Source organism: Myotis nattereri (genome assembly GCF_964212035.1).
Source record: "Myotis nattereri genome assembly, chromosome: 9".
Taxonomy (NCBI): domain Eukaryota; kingdom Metazoa; phylum Chordata; class Mammalia; order Chiroptera; family Vespertilionidae; genus Myotis; species Myotis nattereri.
The window spans coordinates 16,649,343-16,670,068 of record NC_138084.1 but is presented as its reverse complement, the minus strand read 5'-3'; the positions used below and the strand labels follow the sequence as shown (position 1 = coordinate 16,670,068).

The 20,726-nt window shown below is 44.5% G+C and overlaps 1 protein-coding gene across 2 annotated transcripts in view; it reads left to right on the top strand.

Moving 5' to 3' along the window:
- AMBRA1 (autophagy and beclin 1 regulator 1) overlaps window positions 1-20,726 on the top strand; it is a gene marked incomplete at its 5' end in the record, with an annotated part of 138,303 nt that overhangs the window by 102,854 nt on the left and 14,723 nt on the right. For both annotated transcript variants that reach the window (XM_081099081.1, XM_081099080.1), the window contains 3 exons: window positions 2,506-2,694; window positions 3,529-3,683; window positions 17,206-17,345. In XM_081099081.1, the coding sequence (XP_080955207.1) occupies window positions 2,506-2,694; window positions 3,529-3,683; window positions 17,206-17,345 (484 nt within the window). The remainder of the gene's footprint in view (window positions 1-2,505; window positions 2,695-3,528; window positions 3,684-17,205; window positions 17,346-20,726) is intronic.

Sequence of the window (20,726 nt, the reverse complement as noted above, 5' to 3'; positions counted from 1 at the left end):
AGAAGTTCTGTTTTAGTCTTCAGCATTCTCTTTTCATTTTTAATTTGCAAATCTGTCTGTAAGCTCACTGCTGTTAGGGGGAGCAGTTGTGAAATTGGATGGAGTTGCGGGGAGGGGACAGAATTTGCAAGATGGCCATTGACTTGGAATCATCATAATATAGTACAAACACAAACAAAGTGGCTTGGATTTGAGGCCCACAAACTGCTTTTTGTCTGTATGCCCAGTTTTTCATGGACCTAAAGCCAAGCTTTCCAGAAGAAGGAAAACCTTACTTATACTTTCCTCCCCACTCCTGGCCCCTCGTAGAAATTAATATGGGAGTAAGCAATTTAATGTTCCTTTTATGTTGGTAGTCCGTTTTGAGGGTCATCATAGGTTCTGTTTGACTGAATTGTCGGTTAACACACAAATAGAAAAGCCTACTTTCATAAAATACCCACCATGCATTTTTATGTGGATAAAAGAGTAACTGCAAAGCTGTCTCAAAGTCCACAGCATCCCATCTCTTTCCCTATTTATTTTCATGTCCTACTTAATATTTATGATTTCTTTACTTTGCTTCTCGTCCTGCTTTTTATGCTTATGATGTAAATTGTCAGTTTTTTATCTTTCTAAGAGCTGTGCCAACATCAAGGTTAGAAAACCGAGACGGATACACTTGTGAAGTTTCCCACTGTTCCTTTGGTTCTGCGTCCCCAAATGGAATCATGTGTCAATCCAGGGAAGGAGGAGGAGATTGTCATCCTTTTGGCAACAGGCTTGGGACCCTGACTAAGGAGCAGACCGCCTCAGTGCTAACTAGATAAATCTAGCCATGCAGGCTAGAGCAGATGGTGGGTTGGAAGATGAGCAGTACAGAGCCCTAATGGTGGCAGTGAGTATTTGGATGTCATTATTTTATTAGTTAGCAAACAGAACCATCCTTGTGGTCCCTCCTCAGTTTTATGCGTAATGGTGCTGTTGGTATCAGCCCCAGAGAGTTGGCACAATAGCCTAATCAATGTGTTCAGATGTCTTTTTTGATCTACTCTGTCATCTCTTGCTTCATTAGTAACACAGGAAAGGGGGAATGAATATAGAGTTTTAGCTTTATCTGAGTCCCTGATTTCATAAGCTTTAAAGCCCCTGAGAAGTATTTCTGTTTTGTTTTCCTTGAGGTAATTTTGTGGTGAAACTTGCCCTTGACCTCCCAGGTCATGTCTTTTGGCTTACTAGACTAGATCACCTGGAATCTGGTGAGGGCAACTGAGCTTGGCTTTCTTTTTTTTTTTTTTTTTCCTCTTTAACCATAATGCTCTGACAGCAGACATCCAAGTAATCTTCAAATAAGAGGAGTAAAGTGTCTCTGCATGTGTATATAAAATGGACCTAAATGAGACAAAGCCCAAAGCAGCTTGGTCCCTTTGAATGTGTTGTGTTGTTCTGCTTGTGCCATGATGTGGACACTCTGGTTCCAGGCACACTTCAAGGGTAAGCCACTTCTTCCTGGTGGGGAATTGGAGAAGGATTCAAATGAAAACCAAAACTACAGGCATAGTCTGCTTCGTGGGGAGCAGATTCTCTCTACCTGCAGACATTCCTCCAACACACACCCTCTTCACACACACACACACACACACACACACACACACACACACACACACAAACTCAAACTCACACTGAAGCGTGCAGACTGGGGCTGCCCATGGATATTGGCTTTGTTTCTCTTTATCCTCACTGTGGAATTAGGTATTAGTATTAGCAAGGGGCTGTTCAGAAGATTGGTGTCTGTAAATGTTCCACTTCTCTTAAGTGTAAAGTGAGACACAGACTTATGAAATGACTTCCTTCTTCAAGGTCACAAAGCAGGTGTGAATAGGAGTCGCACCCCAAGGAAGTTTACCTGTATCACCCTTTTCCTGGAGTCAGTGGGTTTGCATTTCATTCATCCTGGTTTTGATCTTTTGGACTATAACAGCTGCTGAGTGGCTCTCCAGGAACAATTTATAATAACTTTTTCCTTATCTAATCTCTCAAATGATGTTTCCTAAGTGTGAACTAAGATTCAGCAGGTGATTGTGGTTGTGTTAACTACCTGAAGTTTCATATTACAGTGGTAGAGGAAAAAAATAAATAAAATGAAGTCGTAGAGGAGACATCTCTTTCCTGTCTCTCGTGTTACTTGTTAATGACATTTGAATTTGATTAAGCAGCTTTTAGCATTTATAGAGAGGGTTCAGACCCTTACAAAGGCCCCCAAATTACTTGGACCAGAAATATTTTTAAAATATGTTTTTATTGATTTTAGAGAATAAGGGTGGGGGAGAGAGAAACATCTGTGTGAGAAAGAAACACAAATGGGCTGCCTCCTGCAAGCCCCCTACTGGGGATCGAGTCCACAACCCAGGCATGTGCCCTGACCAGCGACCTCAACCAACTGAGCCACACCGGCCAGGGCTTGGCCCAGAATTTTCATCCCATCAACTACAGACATTTTTACCCTCTTTTCTTTCTTTGATGCAGCCTCCGTGAATGTGCTGGTACAGAACTGCAAGATCTACAATGATGCCAGCTGTGACATTTCTGCAGATGGCCAACTCCTGGCAGCTTTCATCCCTAGCAGCCAAAGGGGCTTTCCCGATGAAGGCATCCTGGCAGTGTACTCCCTGGCCCCCCACAACTTGGGTGAAATGCTCTACACCAAGCGATTTGGTAAGGGATAGGAAGCCCAACCTAGTGGCAGAGGGCTGCTGGTACCTTGAAATGAGCATTCCTAGGAGAGGCATGGTTGAGGTGGGAGTAATGGTCTTCACTGGGCACAGACCAGAGGAAGATTGCTTTGCAGGAGTCCCGCCTGGAAGCATTGCCAAAGAATCTCAGAATAAGAGGCCTCCCTATCACAATAGCATCAGTGATATGTTGTTCCTATTGTGATGGTCAGGAGTAAGGGAGGGACTTTGGCTTGGGAAGTGGGCACACTCATAAACTGTAAGGCATTTTGGCATTATGTATTAAAAGCCCCCAAAATGTATTTTCTCTTTGATCCAGTAATTTCACTGCTAAGGAAATAATAAGAAAACTGTACAAAGCTTTATATGCAACAGTATCCACAGTACTATTATTTATCATAGAAAAAATGTGAAATTGGGAAGAGTTGCTTAAATAAGTGATGTGCATTGATAGGACAGAATACCATTCGTCCTTTAAAATGTTCTTACAGAATATTTAAGTATGGAAAATGTTCATAATGTGTGAAGTGTAAAAAGTAGATTTCAAAATAGTATTTACAGTATGTTACCAATTTTTTAAAATGTGAATCTGTTATGGGTTCCATACAGTGGTTAACATCTATTAAGTACTTTCTATATGTCAGACACTATGCTCGGTACTTTGCATTATACTACTCACTGCAGTCCTATGTGTTAACCCCACAATGACCAAATGAAGATGGAGGCTGGAGAGAAAGAGAAAAGATTAAGAGGAAAAATTATTTCCTTGTAATAGCAAGAACTCTGGGAAATGGTTCTCTCTTCTCTTGGCCCTCAGGTCCCAATGCCATTTCGGTGAGCCTGTCCCCAATGGGCCGGTACGTAATGGTGGGCTTGGCCTCACGAAGGATCCTGCTGCACCCCTCCACAGAGCACATGGTGGCCCAGGTCTTCAGGCTGCAACAGGCCCATGGTGGCGAGACCTCCATGCGGGTGAGTGTCATTGCTTGTGCTTCTGCTGTATGGCAGCTCTCCTAGGGTTGGCAGGGGAATGAAGGACAACGGTGCGATCTCCGAGCCAGGACCAGATATGCTCCTAAGGCATAAGGAAAGGCTACAGTCACTCTGTGCATGACCAACAGGCTTTACCTTCGGAAGCTGTGGAATATTAAAGGGCAGGAGCTTTCTCACACCCTAGCTCAGTGATAGCGAACCTATGACACGCGTATTAGAGGTGACACGCGAACTCATTTTTTTGGTTGATTTTTGTTAAATGGCATTTAAATATATAAAATAAAATATCAAAAATATACATCTTTGTTTTACTATGGTTGCAGATATCAAAAAATTTCTATATGTGACACGGCACTAGAGTTAAGTTAGGGTTTTTCAAAATGCTGACACGCTGCGCTCAAAAGGTTCACCATCACTGCGGGCCTAGCTCATGGGCTGGGTTCCCCAGAGGCCGGAAAGCATTTTTGGTTAAAGACCAAACTGAATACGCCCTTACCTCCACATGAGACCTTTAGCGGAGATACATAAAGATCCCAATGATAAATTTAGTCTACGTAAAACTCTTTTTTTAGAAATCAAGCTATAAAAATACACCTATGAAATGTTCTTTGCTGTGGATAGTAATCATGATGAGGACTTTGGGCAGCTGCTATACTCTTAACTGCCCTGCCATTTCAGTAGCAGAGGAAGGTCCTATTTAGGACCCTTTCTTGTCGGAGTTGGATCCCTTTTATTACCATAAAAGCCTTCTGGACTCAGCTAGACTAGTTTCTAACTGAGCTTCCACATCCCATAGTGGCTCATTTGACTAGGGTTTTGTCAAGGGGAGTCAAGCATTTGAACAGTTCTCTAACTAAATGCTATTTAAGCTCTGTTATGCACGTGTTTATGTGTTGTTTTGTGTGGTGTGTATGTTTAATCCACCCAGTTAGGTTTAGTATAAGCTCCATAGGGACATATCCCCCAGGGCCCCTCATTTAGTGCAATGCATACAATTGCCTGGAATGGGAAGCATTTGTTTTAAAGAAAAAACTAGAGATTAGATCCATTATATGGTGCGGTGGCCTCCATTCTGGTCTCCATCCTCTCTCTTCTCCCTCCTGGGTCCTATAGGGACCTTCTGTTGAGCCCCTTTCCAAGCACCTGAATTTAATAAGGCTCTTTCTTGCTAGTGTGCCTTTACCTGGAATGCTCTCTTTTCCCTCAAATCCAACTGCCCACAAGCTCTTGCCCTTCTGTGGAACCTTCCTAAACAGAATTGATCACTCCTTGTCCCACCACCGTACCTAGTAGACACACTCATGGTAACTCATCACACACATTGCAGTTACTTGTTTCCATGTTGCTCTGCTCTCGGGCTGTGTACTCCTTGAGAACAGACAACTTGTCTGTTTTATCTTTATGTAGTCTGCGTACCTAATAGGGAACCTGACATTTAGGAGGAACAAGGAATGAAAGAGAGTCAAGAATAGTATCTACTCTTGGCATCATAATGACAGGAGAGTTCTGATTCTTGGATTCCATATAAACAGAAATATTTAACATGGAGTGATCAGGAGAGGACTTCATCAAGTTTATTTTCTTATCTAGATATTTGAGGATGGAGTTGAATTTTAGTTTACATGTTCTTATTTTGCTTATCTTAAACATTTGGATGGTCAAAGTACCTGGTGTCTGCTTTTTACCACCTAGAATCCTGGTCCTAACAGCTGTTCTTCTAACCCTGCCTAATTAGGGAATAATGGTTTATAATCATCAAGAGACAGGATCTGATTTCGTCAACACTAATGGACAGCTCCAGTCTCTTCCGGAAGCCAGGGCTCTTGCCCAACTCCTGGCTAAGGGCAAGCAGTTACAGGGTGGGAGCCAAGATGTTGTCACATATGGAGCTGGCAGCTCAGGGAGCGCAGTTGGAGAAGTCTGCTGAGGAGATGCGGTAATTCACTGCTGTCCTGCTAAGGGGCTCAAGGCAACTAGCCAGCTGCTGCGCGCCTCGTGACAAGAGCTATTTTTCAGGCCTCCCAGCGAGGCTTTCTTGATTCTCAATAGGCACCATCTGCTGCTTAGGAGAGGGCGCTGAAGTAACTAGAAAGCTCCCATTTGGGATGTGTTCCTCTCACTCAAGAGACAGGATCCAGGCTTCCCAACAAGGTTTTAGTCACCTGTCCACCAGTCTGACTGTGAAAGCCCCATGCGACAGAAAGGTTTCTGGTTTTCCAGGTCTTGGTTGCCCCTTAATGTCCAAAGGCACCAAAGCACTCAGCAAATGTCCCTGAATTCGTTCACTGGTGGAAGGGAAGACACCAGCTTTTTGGGATAGCTGTGCTGTACCACCATTTAAGGCAAGAAGTGCAGTTTTGTCTGAGAACAGGGAGCAAGGGTTTAATGGGACAGTAGAGCATCTCCCTCTTTGCACCGGTAAGTATAGGTGGGTGTCTCCATCTGTAATGTCTAGCTCTGTCCTTGAAGGAATGCTTTTGTGGGTAATGGGCTTGTCTTAGAGCTTCTCTACCCAGAATTCTCCTCTTTGGTGTTGCCTCTTGGAATTCACTGTGGTAATATGTTCAGAGAGGTGAGCTTATTGGGCCACAGACATTCCCGAGAGAAGGCCCTCCAGAGCACTGACTGATTGTAATCCCCACTAAGTGACATCTCTCCGACAAGAGATGATCTGTTACACAATCCCAAGTGAAACCTCTTCTGAAAATGAATTGCTAGTCACTATTAGTCGTGGCACATTTATTCTAAGCAGTTCTTCAGACTCCTGGGTCAGTGCTTTTGTGAACTGTGCTACTTGGACCACCTTCATTAGAATACGTGGAGTCCTTGTTAAAGCACAGGCACCACTTCAGATTTAAAATCAGTAAGAATGGGGCGGGAGGGACCCAGGAATTTGTATTTGTAAAACAAGCTTTCCAGATGATCCTGATAATGCACTTGAGTTTGAGAACTGCTGTTCTTAATGACCATTATCTTCATTTTAGGTTTCTGCCCTCAGCCTCTTCAAGGCAGAGACACAGTCTCAGGTTTACTTCTTGCAGTTCTGTGTGTGGTGCTTTGATACCACCTTTGGCTAATTTTGTTGCAGGCACCGTGGCAGTTATGTCCCATTTCCTACCAAACTCATAGCTTTTTGGCTGCCCGTGCTTCACCTCCCATCTTTTCTCAGCTGTTGTTGCTTTCCAGAGCTCGGCCTTGAATATCTCTGTGCTGGATGCTTTTCTTCCTCTGTTGAGTCATTTTAATTTTTATCCTGTTTCTAGGCTCTCGTGTCTATTGCTGTTTCCCTTCTCTGCTTACTGAAGTTAGTCTGCCCAATTTGAGTATGATTGGAAAGCCAGGAAGAATAAGACAAGGCACATACTTTCCCCCCCCCACCCCTCTGTCCATTCGAAGCTCCTGCAGACCAGATAGGCAGGGTCTTACTTTCTGTTTGACTCACTTACAGTTGAGCCAGGGAGGGCTTTTTGTTCATTTCTGTTTTGTTTTTTAGTTAGGCATTTAGGAATTGCTGAGCTAAAGTTTTGCTAAATTCTCAAAACACTATAAACTGCTTGTGTTCCCTCTCTGCTTTCATTTTCTAATTGGAACAAGGCACAATATAGTAACAGAAAACTGCAATTAATTTTCTGAAATACTGGCAACTTGCACATTATAATAACTTTGATTGTAACTAAGTGAAAACATAATAAAAAAATTAGTGACGAAACCAGAAATAGTCATATACCAAACTGTTCTTCCAGTTTCTGTCAGTATTAAGTGCTATTTTACCCTGGAATGGAGGCAGAGTCAGCACCTAGGCGTGGGGGTGGGGGAGATGCTGAATCCTTTTGAGCTAGAAAACAAGAATAGTTGTAGCTGGTTTGGCTCAGTGGATAGAGCATCTGGCTGTGGACCAAAGGGTCCCACATTCGATTCCCATCAAGGGCATGTAACTCGGTTACAGACTCCTCCCCAGCCCAGGCCCTGGGGCCCTGGATGGGGCGCATGCAGGAGACAGCCAGTCGATGTGTTTCTCTCACATCCATATTTCTCTCTGTCTTTCCCTCTCTCTTCCACTCTTTCTAAAAATCAATGGAAAAAAACATTCTTGGGTGAGGATTAAAAAACAAAACAAAAAAACACAAGAATAAGATTAGTGCTTTCAGCACAGGTTTTAACAGGTGTTATGTACTCTTTCCCCAAGTGCATAGAGTATTCCTCTCACAGGTGGGGGCTGTAGGCATATATAAGTAGTTTAATAAGAACCGAAAAGCATCCTGGTGACACAATCCCTGTAGATCCAAGAGGCACTAGGTTGCTTGGTGCGGATTTGCTTTTTCTCTCTGGTCATCTTATTGACAGAGTGATAAACAGGACACTTCCTTTGACTTGAGTGTTAGTAGAAGCTCTAGGACTCTACTTTCTCCTTGAAACAGCATTGTGCTCTTGAAGGCAGAGCCTCAAACACTGAGAGGTTAATTTGGCTTAAAGCTTTTTCTTTGTGGCTATGCGGTAAAATTGTATTCAAGTGTTGGTCGACTTATCAGATAGATCGTTAGTTTGGAGTGGATGTTAGAAGGCCTTTCCCTCATCCACTCTTTCTTCCTTCCCCTACCCCTATTTAAGAAGAAAAAAAGTGTTTATTGATTTTTAGAAAGAGAGGAAAGGAGGGAGACAGAAACATTGATCGGCTTCCTCCTACACGTCCTCCCCCTCTCTATTTCCCCCCCCTTTGGGGACGGAGCCCGCAACCTAGGCATGTGCCCTGACCAGGGATGGAACCAGTGACCTCGTGGTGCATGAGTCGACACTCAACCACTGAGCAACACCAGCCAGGCTCTCCACTATTTTTTTCTCTTCTCTCTCTTCCTGTTCACTCCCTTTCCCCCCACTTCTTGACCCTAAGAGTTCTGCTCTGCAGTAGTGGACTGTTTCATATGCCATCTCTCTGGACAGTTTTAGCTCTAGAGATATGCATCCCTCTCTTCCTCAACAGGCCCTAGGCAGCAGGGAGAAAAAGCAGCTTTGTTACCATTTTTTACACACCTACAACCTACTCACATCTAGCTGGGCTGTAGTCTTCAGTGTGTGTTCCTCTGGGACTACAGAAGCATCACCTGGGAGCTTGATAGAAACGCAGAGTCTCTGCCCCACCTGAGACCTGCTTAATCAGAAGCTCTGGGGGTGGAGTTCAGCCATCTTTGTTTTACCAATTGCTCCAAATAACTGCAGAGAACAAACTGCATGGGTATTCTAGTTAGACCTTGCCTGTCGATTTAGCTTTGTCCTTTTCCTTTTTGTGCTCACCCTGTCTCTGGAACTTCATCTAGTTTACTTCTATGGCTTCTATTAACCAGATCTTTCAGATATTTCCAGGAGGTTGAGAGATTTATGAGGACCTCCTGCCATAAGGATTCCAGGCATTTAGGATCATGCTAGCATCCTAATGTGATGGTTCTTTAAGGACTAATGCTGTGAGACCTCTTTCCAATTCTGATTAAAATTCTTACCTGCCCACACTTGACTTTACTCGGGCTCTTCAAGCTCATGCCTGTTTGCATGTGTGTTTTAGAATACAGAGGTGCTTTGGTCAAAAAGTGAGAAAGAGCAATATCGTTATCTTTCTCCCATGCCCTTCCCCATCTGAAGGAGTATTTCTTGAGTTCTTTTTTCCAATGTTCAACTCACTGTTATCCGTGGATGGGAGATGTCACTATGATACCTATTAAAGGGCATCTTACTAGTAGTGTCACCACAAGAAGTAAACCTGAGACTGTGTCTCTGCTACCTAAGAAACATTAGTTGGCTTTCTTTCTTTTATACCATATTTCAGCCATCTTCACAGAGCCTAGTGATGACTGTTATTAAATGTTCATCAAAATGAACCAAAAAAAAAAGGCTTGATATCCAAAATGCTCAGATTAGTCAGAACTGTATTATAGCTTAGATTCTGGGTCTGGATGGGTGTCCAGTGCTGTCAGCAGTGATCAGCATTTATGTGACTAACATGTGTCAGCTCTTAGCCTGTCCTAGCTCCATTCTTTAATATGGTTCCCTCTTTGCCCTGAATTTAGCCCTTGATGTAATTCAATTTACTTCCCGAGATTGTAAATATTTGATTTTTTTAAAAAATATTTTATTGATTTTTTACAGAGAGGAAGGGAGAGAGGGATAGAGAGTTAGAAACATCGATGAGAGAGAAACATCCATCAGCTCCCTCCTGCACACCCCCCATTGGGGATGTGCCTGCAACCAAGGTACATGCCCCTGACCGGAATCGAACCTGGGACCCTTCAGTCCACAGGCCGACGCTCTATCCACTGAGCCAAACCGGCCAGGGCGTAAATATTTGATTTTTAAAAGAGCTCTAGAACTCTAATTCAATCCAGAGTATTCTCAAGAAATCTAAGGGAACCAAGCCTCATAATCTTGACTGGCCTCGGAGTGGCAAAAACCCAAAATGAAGATAAATTTTATTTTTATATCCTGGAAGGGTACTATTTCTTCAAAGAGAGATTAGGATAAAAGAGACAGCTTTGTTGTTACAAGTGATTTACTCCTTCCTAAGATTTTGTCCTCATTAATTTTCTTAAAGCTGCCTGTCAGTTTATTAAAAGCTGCTTCCGCTGCAATTATCTTAAAGTTGACTTCTGAGATGTGGTACAAAGCATCTATCCTCAAAAAGTTCCTTTCTTTAGCACATTGTTGGAAAGGGGGGAGTATGGGATACGTCAGGGATGTCTCTGATGCATTTTGTCAGAGAAGGAAGGGGGCAAGATGAAAATTTTAAAATAATATTAGAGCTGCAACCAAAGTCATTAGCTTAGTCAGATTTTTCCATGACAGATTCCTCCAACTCCAACGATGTCTTTCCTCCATGGTCTCTTAGTAGAATTCAGTCTACACTGCATTTTATTCTTTTCACTCAACAGAGTTTTAGTGAACCCTGCCATATGCCAAGTACTTTGGCAGGTCTGGGAGTGCAGTGAACAGAACGGACCTGCTCCTGCTCCTGCTCCTCGGGCGCGTGCATGTTAGGGAACTGGCTTCCTCAGTGGTTTCACTGCTGTGTTCCCAGCCTTCACTGTGCACCGAACACAGGAGGCACTCTCGTTTGTCCCAGGAACGCCTGTCATTTTGAAATCTGTGTGCCATGTATTTCTTGCGCATACGTGAGCATACATCCCTACTCACTACCACCATCAGTGTGCCTAGCATGTGACTCAGAAAACAGTGACTGAACAAAAGTATTAATGAGAAATCCTTATGAAAATAGGATGTGCTTTCTCATGTCCACAATTCTGCCCAATACCAGTGAGTTTCTCGGTTCTAGTCCAAGTGAAATGCAGTAAGAGGTTCTCAGTAGATTGGTTCAAAAGTGAAAGGCAAACATTTTTTATTTTTTCAAGAATTGGTAGGAGAACCTACCTGAAAGTATTTTAATGTATATCTTGCCCTGTAATTGTTCCAAAATATATTGAATGTTGAAATATATTGAAAGACTCTCTTATCTAAGGTGAATATCTAGAACGGCTACTCATTTGGCCTTTATCTTTGAGATTTGAAAGCCGAGGAAGTTCAAGAACTTGTCCTGTGCTTGGAGATGTGGGAACAGGAAGAAGTAATTATTTTCATTCCTAGGAGTTCTGGGAGCAGCAAGGGCCTCCGTATTTCTTTAGCACAGAAGTAGGTTCCTCAACTGAAGTAATCTCTGTGGTTTGATCCTGATGCCCAAGGGTGGCTTTTGGCCATCAAGCTGATTGAAAAAGAAAATTCTTGTCCTCTGACTGTCCTTTGGATCTCCTTGAGAGAAACAAATGAATAAGGCAAAGTTTACAGGTCTCAACAGCTCATAGGAGGTTGGCTTGAAATGACAGCACATTGTCAATAGCAGCAGAGGGCCACAGACTCCAAGGAGTGCTTTAGTTTGCACAAGGGTCATCAGGCCGACTTGTTCCTGCTTCAGCTGAACAAAGGAGAGAATTAGGTGACTTAGTATTCTGATTCTCGTTTTAAAATGACCACTCTAAAATCAACATTCAGTGAGTTCTAAACTCCAGTGTAGAATATAAAGAAGGCTTGGAGCCAAGAAAAGAAATTCGAGTTTCTGGAAAACAATCAGATTTTCCTAGAGCAGTGGTTCTCAGCCTTGGCTGCACATTAGAATCACCTGGGAATCTTTTTTAAATCCTGATTTCTGGGCTTCATCCTCCAGAAGCTCTGTTTCTTTGTTATGAGGTGGGGCCACAACATTAGTAACAAACAGAATTTCCGGAGGATGAGGCTCAGAAATCAGGATTTTAAAAAGATTCCCAGGTGATTCTAATGTGCAGCCAAGGTTGAGAACCACTGTCCTAGAGGATAGAGAAACTCCAATAATTCATGAATCTAAGCAAATCAAAAACTCGAAAAGAAGGAAAAGTGACCATAGCATCCGTCCCCCGGGCTACACTGGGGTGTGTGCATTTCTCAGCCTGTGACAAGATGTGAAGCCATTCATTTCCAAAGGAAAGGCCACCTGTCTCTTAGCACCTGCTTTCCATTGATTTTCCCACTTCACAGAGTTCATTCTCCTCTGGTAACCCCTCTAGAAGCTTAAAGCTTCCCTTGATTCCCGTCACCGCCCAGAAAGCATTTCTCTCCCACACAGTCCTTCTCTTTCTCTAAGCCCCCTTGGCTCACGCCTTCTCCCAGGGCCCTTCCAGCCCATTTCCCATTGTCCCCTCCTTCCAGCCAGCTCCGTGGTCTTAGTTAAAACAAGGGAGGTCTGCCGACTACACTCAAACTCTTGCCACATGGCGAGGTTCCAGCTTTACAGATGATGCCATCCCCAAATGTAAACAACATGACCACAAAGTCTTTTCTTTTAGCTTCTTATCTGGGCTGGTCTGAGCAGTGCAGTCGCTGCTTGGACTAATGGTCTGAGCTTTATTGACACGTGGTAGAAGATAAAGTATCTTGGCAAGGGCAGCAATACATTTTTCCTCTAAATTTTAAAAGGATGGAGAGGAAGGTTTCCCACTGAGCTCCTCTGACTGCCTCTCATTCTTTTCCTGTATCTTTGAACAAGAAACAAGACCACTTTAGTTTTGATCTGGGACCTGTGAGTTTGAGGGTATGGAGGGGCAGTAGTATATGAGCTGGTCTTGGACCCCAGAAGTGTAAGCATTATCTTCCGCCATACCCATAGAACCATACCGATCTTGGCAACCTGACTCATTCTCTGTTGCCGTGCTGATGGCATTGACTCTAAAAAATTGGTTCTTTCTAACCTATTGATCCCAATGTGCTTCCTAGATGTTAGACAGAAATGAGAATAGCCTGCCTGGGGAGGGGGCTTTGTCAGCGTTTGTCATACACCAGGGAACAGCTGCAGCTGAGACAGGTGAACCCTGGACTCTGCCAGCGATCAGCATCTGGGTCTGTATCCAGACCCACAAAAGGCCCCCAGGTCCTGAAACTCCTCCTCCAGTGTAATGGAATTTGGTAGTCTAACTTTATGGGGTTTCACTTTTGTCAGAGTGAAAAGGGGATTTTTGGCAGGCCACCAGATTTATCCTTATCCCCATACAGAGCTTCAGGGCACCTGACCAGTGTTAAGGAAACCTTTACTTGATATATCTGGGTTGCCTTTAAGTGAAGTCCAGAGCTGTTCTTTACACTATCTCAGATCTTTCCTTCTTGTCTGCGCTGACAAACAGCCAGAGTCAGTCCCCACTGAAATTTGAAAGGCGACTCACGGAATACCCAGTCCCTGATTGGAAAGACCGGTGGTCAAAACCATAAAAGGCTAAGTAGCTAGCACTGTCTAATCATCTGTCAGGGTTGGGGAACTTGTTGCCCAGATGTTCTCCTGTCCCTCGGGCTGACTAGTGAGGAGCATTTCCCCTCAGTGAGGTGCTTTGAGAGCTGTGAAGGTCTGGCCAGAGAAACGAGTATAAACTACGTCTCTGAGTGGTTTTCAGAATGGGCCAGATCTCATTCCTTTAGTCCTTTAGTGTCAGGCATGTATGAAATAAGTACTGCACCAGATGACCTTCCGCGACCTGTGATCCCTACTCACCCTTCACTCTCATTCCCCCTCCCCACCTCCCGCCCATTACTGTTTGCATTCATCCCATCCCCACATTAGAGCGTGATAAGCAGGCATGTGCTTATCAGGAGTCCTGAAGGCTGCTGATCTTCATGTGGCGTTTCTGGCTTCCTGCCACAAAGCAGGATTTAGGCTGATACCCAGATTGAAGGAGGTGGGCCCTTGGGAGCTGACTTTTCAACATTGTTTAAGGGCTGAGGGGTGAGGGTCGGGGGGGGGGGGGGGAGGACTGCCATAGCCAGAGGACAAATCGGTGCCCATGACTCCTAGAGCCATGGAGGTTGTGAATGTCTGTGCAATGGGGTCTGGAGCCTCCGCTGTTAATTATTTCTCTCCAATTTCTCTCATCTTGTCTCACCTAAGGTGGGTCATTTGTCCTAGCCTCTCGAGGGTTTGTCCCCAAAGCAAGTTCCTGTATTTAGAAGTAAGTTGATAGTTTGCTTGTGAATCCCTCTCAGCAATAACTATAAAAGGTAAATTTGTGATATGTGAGAGACTTGTTTGCTTCTTTCCTGATCTGGAACATTTCTAGAAAAGAGTTCACTTAGCCCGGCCAGCGTGACTCCTTGGTTGAGCATCAACCTATGAACCAGGAGGTCACAGTTCGATTCCCAGTCAGGGCATATGCCTGGGTTGCAGGCTCAACCCCTAGTGGGGGACGTGCAGGAGGCAGCCAATCAGTGATTCTCATCGATATTTCTATCTCTCTCTCCCTCTCCCTTCCTCTCTGATATCAATAAAAATATATTTAAAAAAGAAAAGAGTACACTTATATTTTTTATTTGAGACATGCATCAAAAAACATAGCACAACCTTTAAGCATCTGATTTACTGACCTTATTACCCCCTTCTTGCAAGAGTACTTTCTCTGGCCCTTCTGCCCCTTCTGCCCCGTTCTCTGCAATTATAAATCATGATTTTAGGAGACTGTTGTAAGGCCCTTGTATACCAAGGCTCCCCTCATCTAATGCACTGAAATTAATGCTCATTCCTCCTCTACTCTGGGTGTACCCCCACTCACACCATCTGACCTTTGGGAAAAGAAAAAATCAACAGATTGATTTCAGCCACAATTGTCTTATCACAACTGCTTTCCTTTAAGTGTGAATACCAAGTCATATTTAACCTATGACCTCTAGGAGGGACTGAAGCCATCGCTTCTCTTCTGGGAATGCGAAAACCTCTGTGGGAAAGGATGAAGACATCACGCTCCGGCCCCTGATTTGAAGGAAAAGGATTGATTAGGAGCAAAGGGAAAAGACTGGTTTTGCCATCTCCATGGATAGTCAGCAGTGAAGCTGGTGGAGGGAAGAGGACATGAATTTCTTCAGGGCTCCTGCCAGATGTACATGTGCAAGGAAGAGATTATCTCAAGGCCGAGCAACCATGTTCTAGAGGACTAGTTTAGAGATTCATATACAACACTGGGCTCTTTTTTTAGAAGGTTCCTCAGTTAGACTAGAGATTTAAGAAACCCTGGCCAATTCTGACATTTGGAGTTGAGTTAGGCAGGGCATAGGAGGTTCTTCATGCAGCAGCTGTGGGGTAGTCTCGTGCCTCAAACCAGAGCCAGTTCATCTCCGACAGACACCGGTTCACCCTCAGGACATTGCAGGGCCATTCTGGCAGTGTGCCCCGGCACGTTTGTTCAGCACCGTAGCACCGGGAAATCCTTCATAGCAGGGTTCTCTGTGTGTCGGTATGCTGAGAACACATGCTATTCTAGATTCTGTCTTGGGGAAGGCCTTTCGAATAAATACCCAAGGCACGTGGTTGAGCAGTACCAAATCCAGGACTTCTTATGACTCGATTTGTGTACATGCGTACATTCAGTCGGCCCTACTCAATTTTTACTTCTTTTTCCTTTTTTAAATCTCATATCAGGCTAATCAGAAAAATAACTTGTATCACCCTGAATTCACTTTTGAGTATTACTTTCTAACTCACACTCTTCATCTGGTCTCTTTTGTCTCTTCCATCAGTCCTTACAGATAGATAAAGGCAGATGAAGTTCATTCCTATTTATTGATTAAAACCTGAGGAGGCTTAAAGGGAGAAACACCATATTGACTAAAATTCCAGTTGCGGATTCTCTACTTCATGTCATTTTCAAAAGCCCTGACAACCTTTTCTAGAAGTCCCAGATGCAGGTCCCTGGTAATAATAACAACACTTACCATTTATAAGATTGCATCATGCCAGGCATTTTCTATACATCTTTTTTTTTTTTTTTCCAATCTCTGCAATTATTTGAATGTTGGTACTCTTTTTAAACTGAGATCTGGAAAAGTTGTGGTGCAGTGACATCAGGACTCAAACCCAGGTCTTTCAAATTCTGAAATCGACGTCCTTCGTCTTCCACGGCCCTACCCTATCTGACTAACATCGTGTAGACCAATGAACAAAGAGACTGGAGGCTTTCTTTCACCTTCAGCTCAAACCCTAGCCATAGCTGAGCTGCCCCTGGGAAAACAGTAGCTTTGGAAAGATGTAAGCTGTTGAAAGGAGATGCTCTTTCTTTGAGGAATGGAAATAAACTATTTAATGGTGATTTGCATAAGGTAGAAAGAAATCATGAAACTGTGTGTTCAAGATTCCCCTCTGCCTTACGTTCTACACCTTATTGCACCTTTAAACATTGCTTTTATTTAGATGAATTCATAGTGTTCTCGCCCTAGCCAGTTTTGCTCAGTGGATAGAGCGTCGGACTGCGGACTGAAGGGTCCCAGGTTCGATTCCAGTCAAGGGCACATGCCTGGTTTGTAGGCTGGATCCCCAGTAGGGGGTGTGCAGGAGTTAGCCAATCAGTGATTCTCTCTCGACATTGATGTTTCTATCTCTCCCTCTCCCTTCCTCTCTGAAATAAAAATATATTTTTAAAAAAGAAGAGAAAAAAGAAACTGCATTCTTAAAAAAAAAAAAAAAAGAGTATTCTCCCATGTTATCCTCCCTCCCCATTCCCTTCAATTCCCCATTGCTGTGCGAGACTGTGATTTCCATGGTGATAGGACCACCAGTGGAGCTTGACTCTCGCTGGTTTATCTGGTCAGAGGACAGTTGGGGGCTGTGCTTCCAGGTGAGCTGAGCTCTGAGTGGGGCTTTCCAGGGAGTTGCCTTAAAGCAGTGATGTGAGCAGTGCTACATGGCTGTAAGGAAAGCACACTAAGCTTCATGCAGAAAAGCCCACACTTGCCCCTGTTATTTCTTGAAAGAGCCCTAGCCCTCTCCTCCCCTCTGCTACCCCAAGTTCTCAAATTTGTGGTAGAAGTCACCCATTCCCAGCCTAACCATCTCCTTTCCTCCCTGTACTTAGCTTGCTTTAGGCCATAGAAGGGACTTTGTTTCTCCCTGGATTTTGTTATTCTTGGTAACAAATTGTTTCTCCTCTCATTCTCTTTTCTTCCCTCTTTCTCCCCCCCTCCCCAGAGAGTTTTCAACGTCCTTTATCCCATGCCTGCTGACCAGCGGAGACATGTCAGCATCAACTCTGCCCGCTGGCTGCCTGAGCCTGGGCTCGGCCTGGCCTATGGCACCAACAAGGGAGACCTGGTGATCTGCCGACCAGAGTGAGTGGTTCAGGGCCTGGTGGGGTGGGTGTGGAGTGGTCATCTGGGCTGGGGGCTGGAATACTCAGCATTCACCTATGGATGTAGCTGGTGAGGGGGGTCTTTTAGAGGAGAAGTTTAAATTCTGCTAGAGCCTGCCTCGTTCTCATTGTCACTCCTTAAAAGGTCCTTTTCACTCAACAGATGGTAGGGTTAGCTCTCCATTTCAGAAATCTTCAAAAGACTGGTTTAGTTATTTTGTCTCTTAAATCTAAAGCAGTATGTTTTGTTTGTTTTCCCTTGTTCTCCAGTTCTCTAGTGATAATAAAAGTTTCTCTGCAGTCAAAAGCATAGATATCAAATATTCTTTTCTAAAACCTTTTTGAAAAAGTCAATAGGTAATCTTAGGTATGTGTAAAATGCCTTAGAAATGAACTTAAGAAATAAAGTTGGGAATAAGGTGTTGTTAAAGCCCTAATTTTTAATATATCTTTATTGATTTTAGAGGAAGAGAGAAGGAGAGAGAAAGAGAAACATCAGTGATAATAGAGAATCACTGATTGGCTACCTCCCGCACCCCCACACTGGAGATTGAACCCGAGACCCTTCAGTCCACAGGCTGACGCTCTTTCCACTGAGCCAAACCGGCTAGGGCTAAAGCCCTAATTTGTCAAGCCACTGATCTCTAACCACCTGGCTCTGTCTGTGTCCTGCCTGTTTTCCTTTCTGCTGGAGGCTCTGGCTCATAATAGAAAAGGCAGATTGAAAAGCTCCATTTAAAAATTGAAATGGCCCTGGCCTGTGTTCTCAGTGGTTGGAGCATCATCCCACACACTGAAGGGTCTCAGGTTTGATTCCTGGTCGAGAGCATGTACCTGGGTTGCAGGTTCCATCCCTGGTACTGGTCGGGGCACATGTGGGAGGCAACCAATCAATATGTCTCTCTCACATTGATGTTTCTCTCTCTCTCTGTCCTACCCCCTCCTCCCTCCCTTCCTTCCACTCTCTCTAAAAATCAATGGAAAAAATATCCTTGGGTGAGGATTAACAACAAAAATCGAAATGATTATTATCTGGTCTTGGAATGGGGGGTAGGAGGGGACACCAACCAAAGCATTTCTGTGTTCAGTCCTGATGACACTCCTTCCCCTTCCTCGGGCTTTTTGGAGGATAGAGGTCTATTTAGGCAGGACCCTGGGAGTCAGCCAGGTCTGTCATCAATTTTCATACCCATCCAGGTGTGGAGTGTGAAGCTCTGTGCTTCAGTGCAGATCAAGCTGACTGCGGTGTGGGCCGCTGCAGGTTCCAGCTGATTAAATGCCAGGCCGTCCTAAGGCTGTCCTTCACTAAGTATAGAGTCTCCATAGGTGTTCTACGGATCGCAGAGTACATGGGACTGTCTGCTAGGGTCTCTGGGAGTGTCCATGATGTCTTTTGCTAGGGCCCTTGATGATTTTTCCAGGGTCTGGATTTGGGTCAGTTCTTATAGCCTGGTGATTGAGCCTTTAATTGAGCTAGATTGTTGGTCCAGGAGAAAGAAAACTTGGTTCTAAGGGCAGCTCATTCCATTTGGAATTTTCAGGGCCCCTCTGAAGGAGAGCTGCTGCCCAGCCAGCATGGCTCAGTGGTTAAGCATTGACCTATGAACCAGGAGGTCACTGTTCGATTCCTGGTCAGGGCACATGCCTGGGTTTCAGACCTCCTCCCTAGTAGGGGGCATGCAGGAAGCAGCCAGTTGATGGTTCTCCTTCTCCCTTCCTCTCTAAAATCAATAAAAATATACTTAAAGAAAAAAGAAAGAGAGAGGCTGCTGTCTGACCCTGACCTGGTCAAGCTGCTCTTGGAGCTGGCAGACCTCTTGGTCTGCAGGCCGTGCTCCCCTCAGGCTCTGTGTCCAGAGAGCCCCTTCCACGAGCTCCTGTGCCTTTCCGGAGCCCAGCCTGCCTGTCAGGACTGTGCCACCGTCAGCCTAGGCGCTGGGTCTGTTTGTTTCTGCTCTCACCTTGGCTGCCCATAGTCCCAGGATCTGTCTGCCCCGAAATATTTATTTTTCCCAAAGTACATGAGTCTGATTATCTTATATCTTCCTCCTTTCTTCGGAATTCATAGGCATGTTTTTCAAAACGGCCCAGAATTCTGGACCTTAATTTTACTCTTACGAACACGGTAGTTACAGGCCTTCCTTTCCCTCTTTCTCCAAGACGTCCTTCCTCAGCGTTGTTGTCTTCTCTGTGGATCCGCCACTGACCTTCCTCCCAGCCAGACTCCCAGCCCCCACCCCTTGTAGACGTGATCTGCTCTTACAGAGGCAGAACCTCTACCTCCAGCTAGCCGTGGCCCCCGAGGACTTTGATGTCTGAAACCCCAGCCCACGTACTTGGTGTGAGTCATAGACACCTCAGGGAAGCATGAAGCTGGCTTTGGCCTATCTTTCTTCACCATATGTCGTCTTTGGCAGCCAGAGCCTCAGCAGGCCAAAGCCATCTTGGACTGCTTGGGGAGCTCTCTTACCACCAGGAAGTGAAGCCTCTTTTATGAGCAGGGTGGCACCAGCATGTGACACAGGAAACAGCATCCCCTCACAAATGAAGTCATGTTGGACTGAGAGAGCTACCTTAGCCGGCCTATTTCAGTGTTGCTGTTTTTCCTGATTTCTTGGGTCGTGTTGTCATATGCCCCAAACCTTAGGGCTGGACATTAGGGTACATGTATATTAATACGGACGGACTTTGTCCTAAGTCACTCAAAGCTTCTCCAGTTCTAAGTCTGTGTGGTTGGTTTGCTTCAAGCAGGGAATACTGAACAGTATTCAGGTAAGGTTGAGTGAAGGCTCACCCAAGGCCTCCCAAAAGATCAGTGAAGGAATTGGGCTTCCTAAATTTTCAGTCCAGAGCTCTTATCCTGTAGCTGGTTTTTAACCTTTTTACAATAAAAAATTCCTTTAAAATTCTGATAAGCCCTGGCTGGTATGTCTAAATGGTTAGAGTGTTGGCCTATTCTTCTTCGAAGGGTTGCAGGTTCGATCCCCATATCCATTTGGGGTGTGTGCAGGAGGCAATCAGTTGATGTGTCTCTCTTGCATCATTGTTTCTCGCTCTCCCTTTCTCTCCCCCCCCCCCCCCACTCTCTCTGAAAATCAATGGAAAAAATATCCTCAGATAAGGATTAACAAAAAAAATTTTTTTAATGAATAAATAAAATAAAATTCTGATTAAAAGCCATGCACTCTCTTCCACAGAAAAACATACTAAAAGAACACTCATGTAACTTTGTAACTCTCTTAAGACCTCAGGGAAAGAATGCAGCTCTGGATGGGGTTGATGATAAGCATGTCGTGTGAGTGATGCGGAGAGGGCAGTCTCTCTGTGTTGTCACTATGGCTGGTCTCTGGCCTAGAATGAG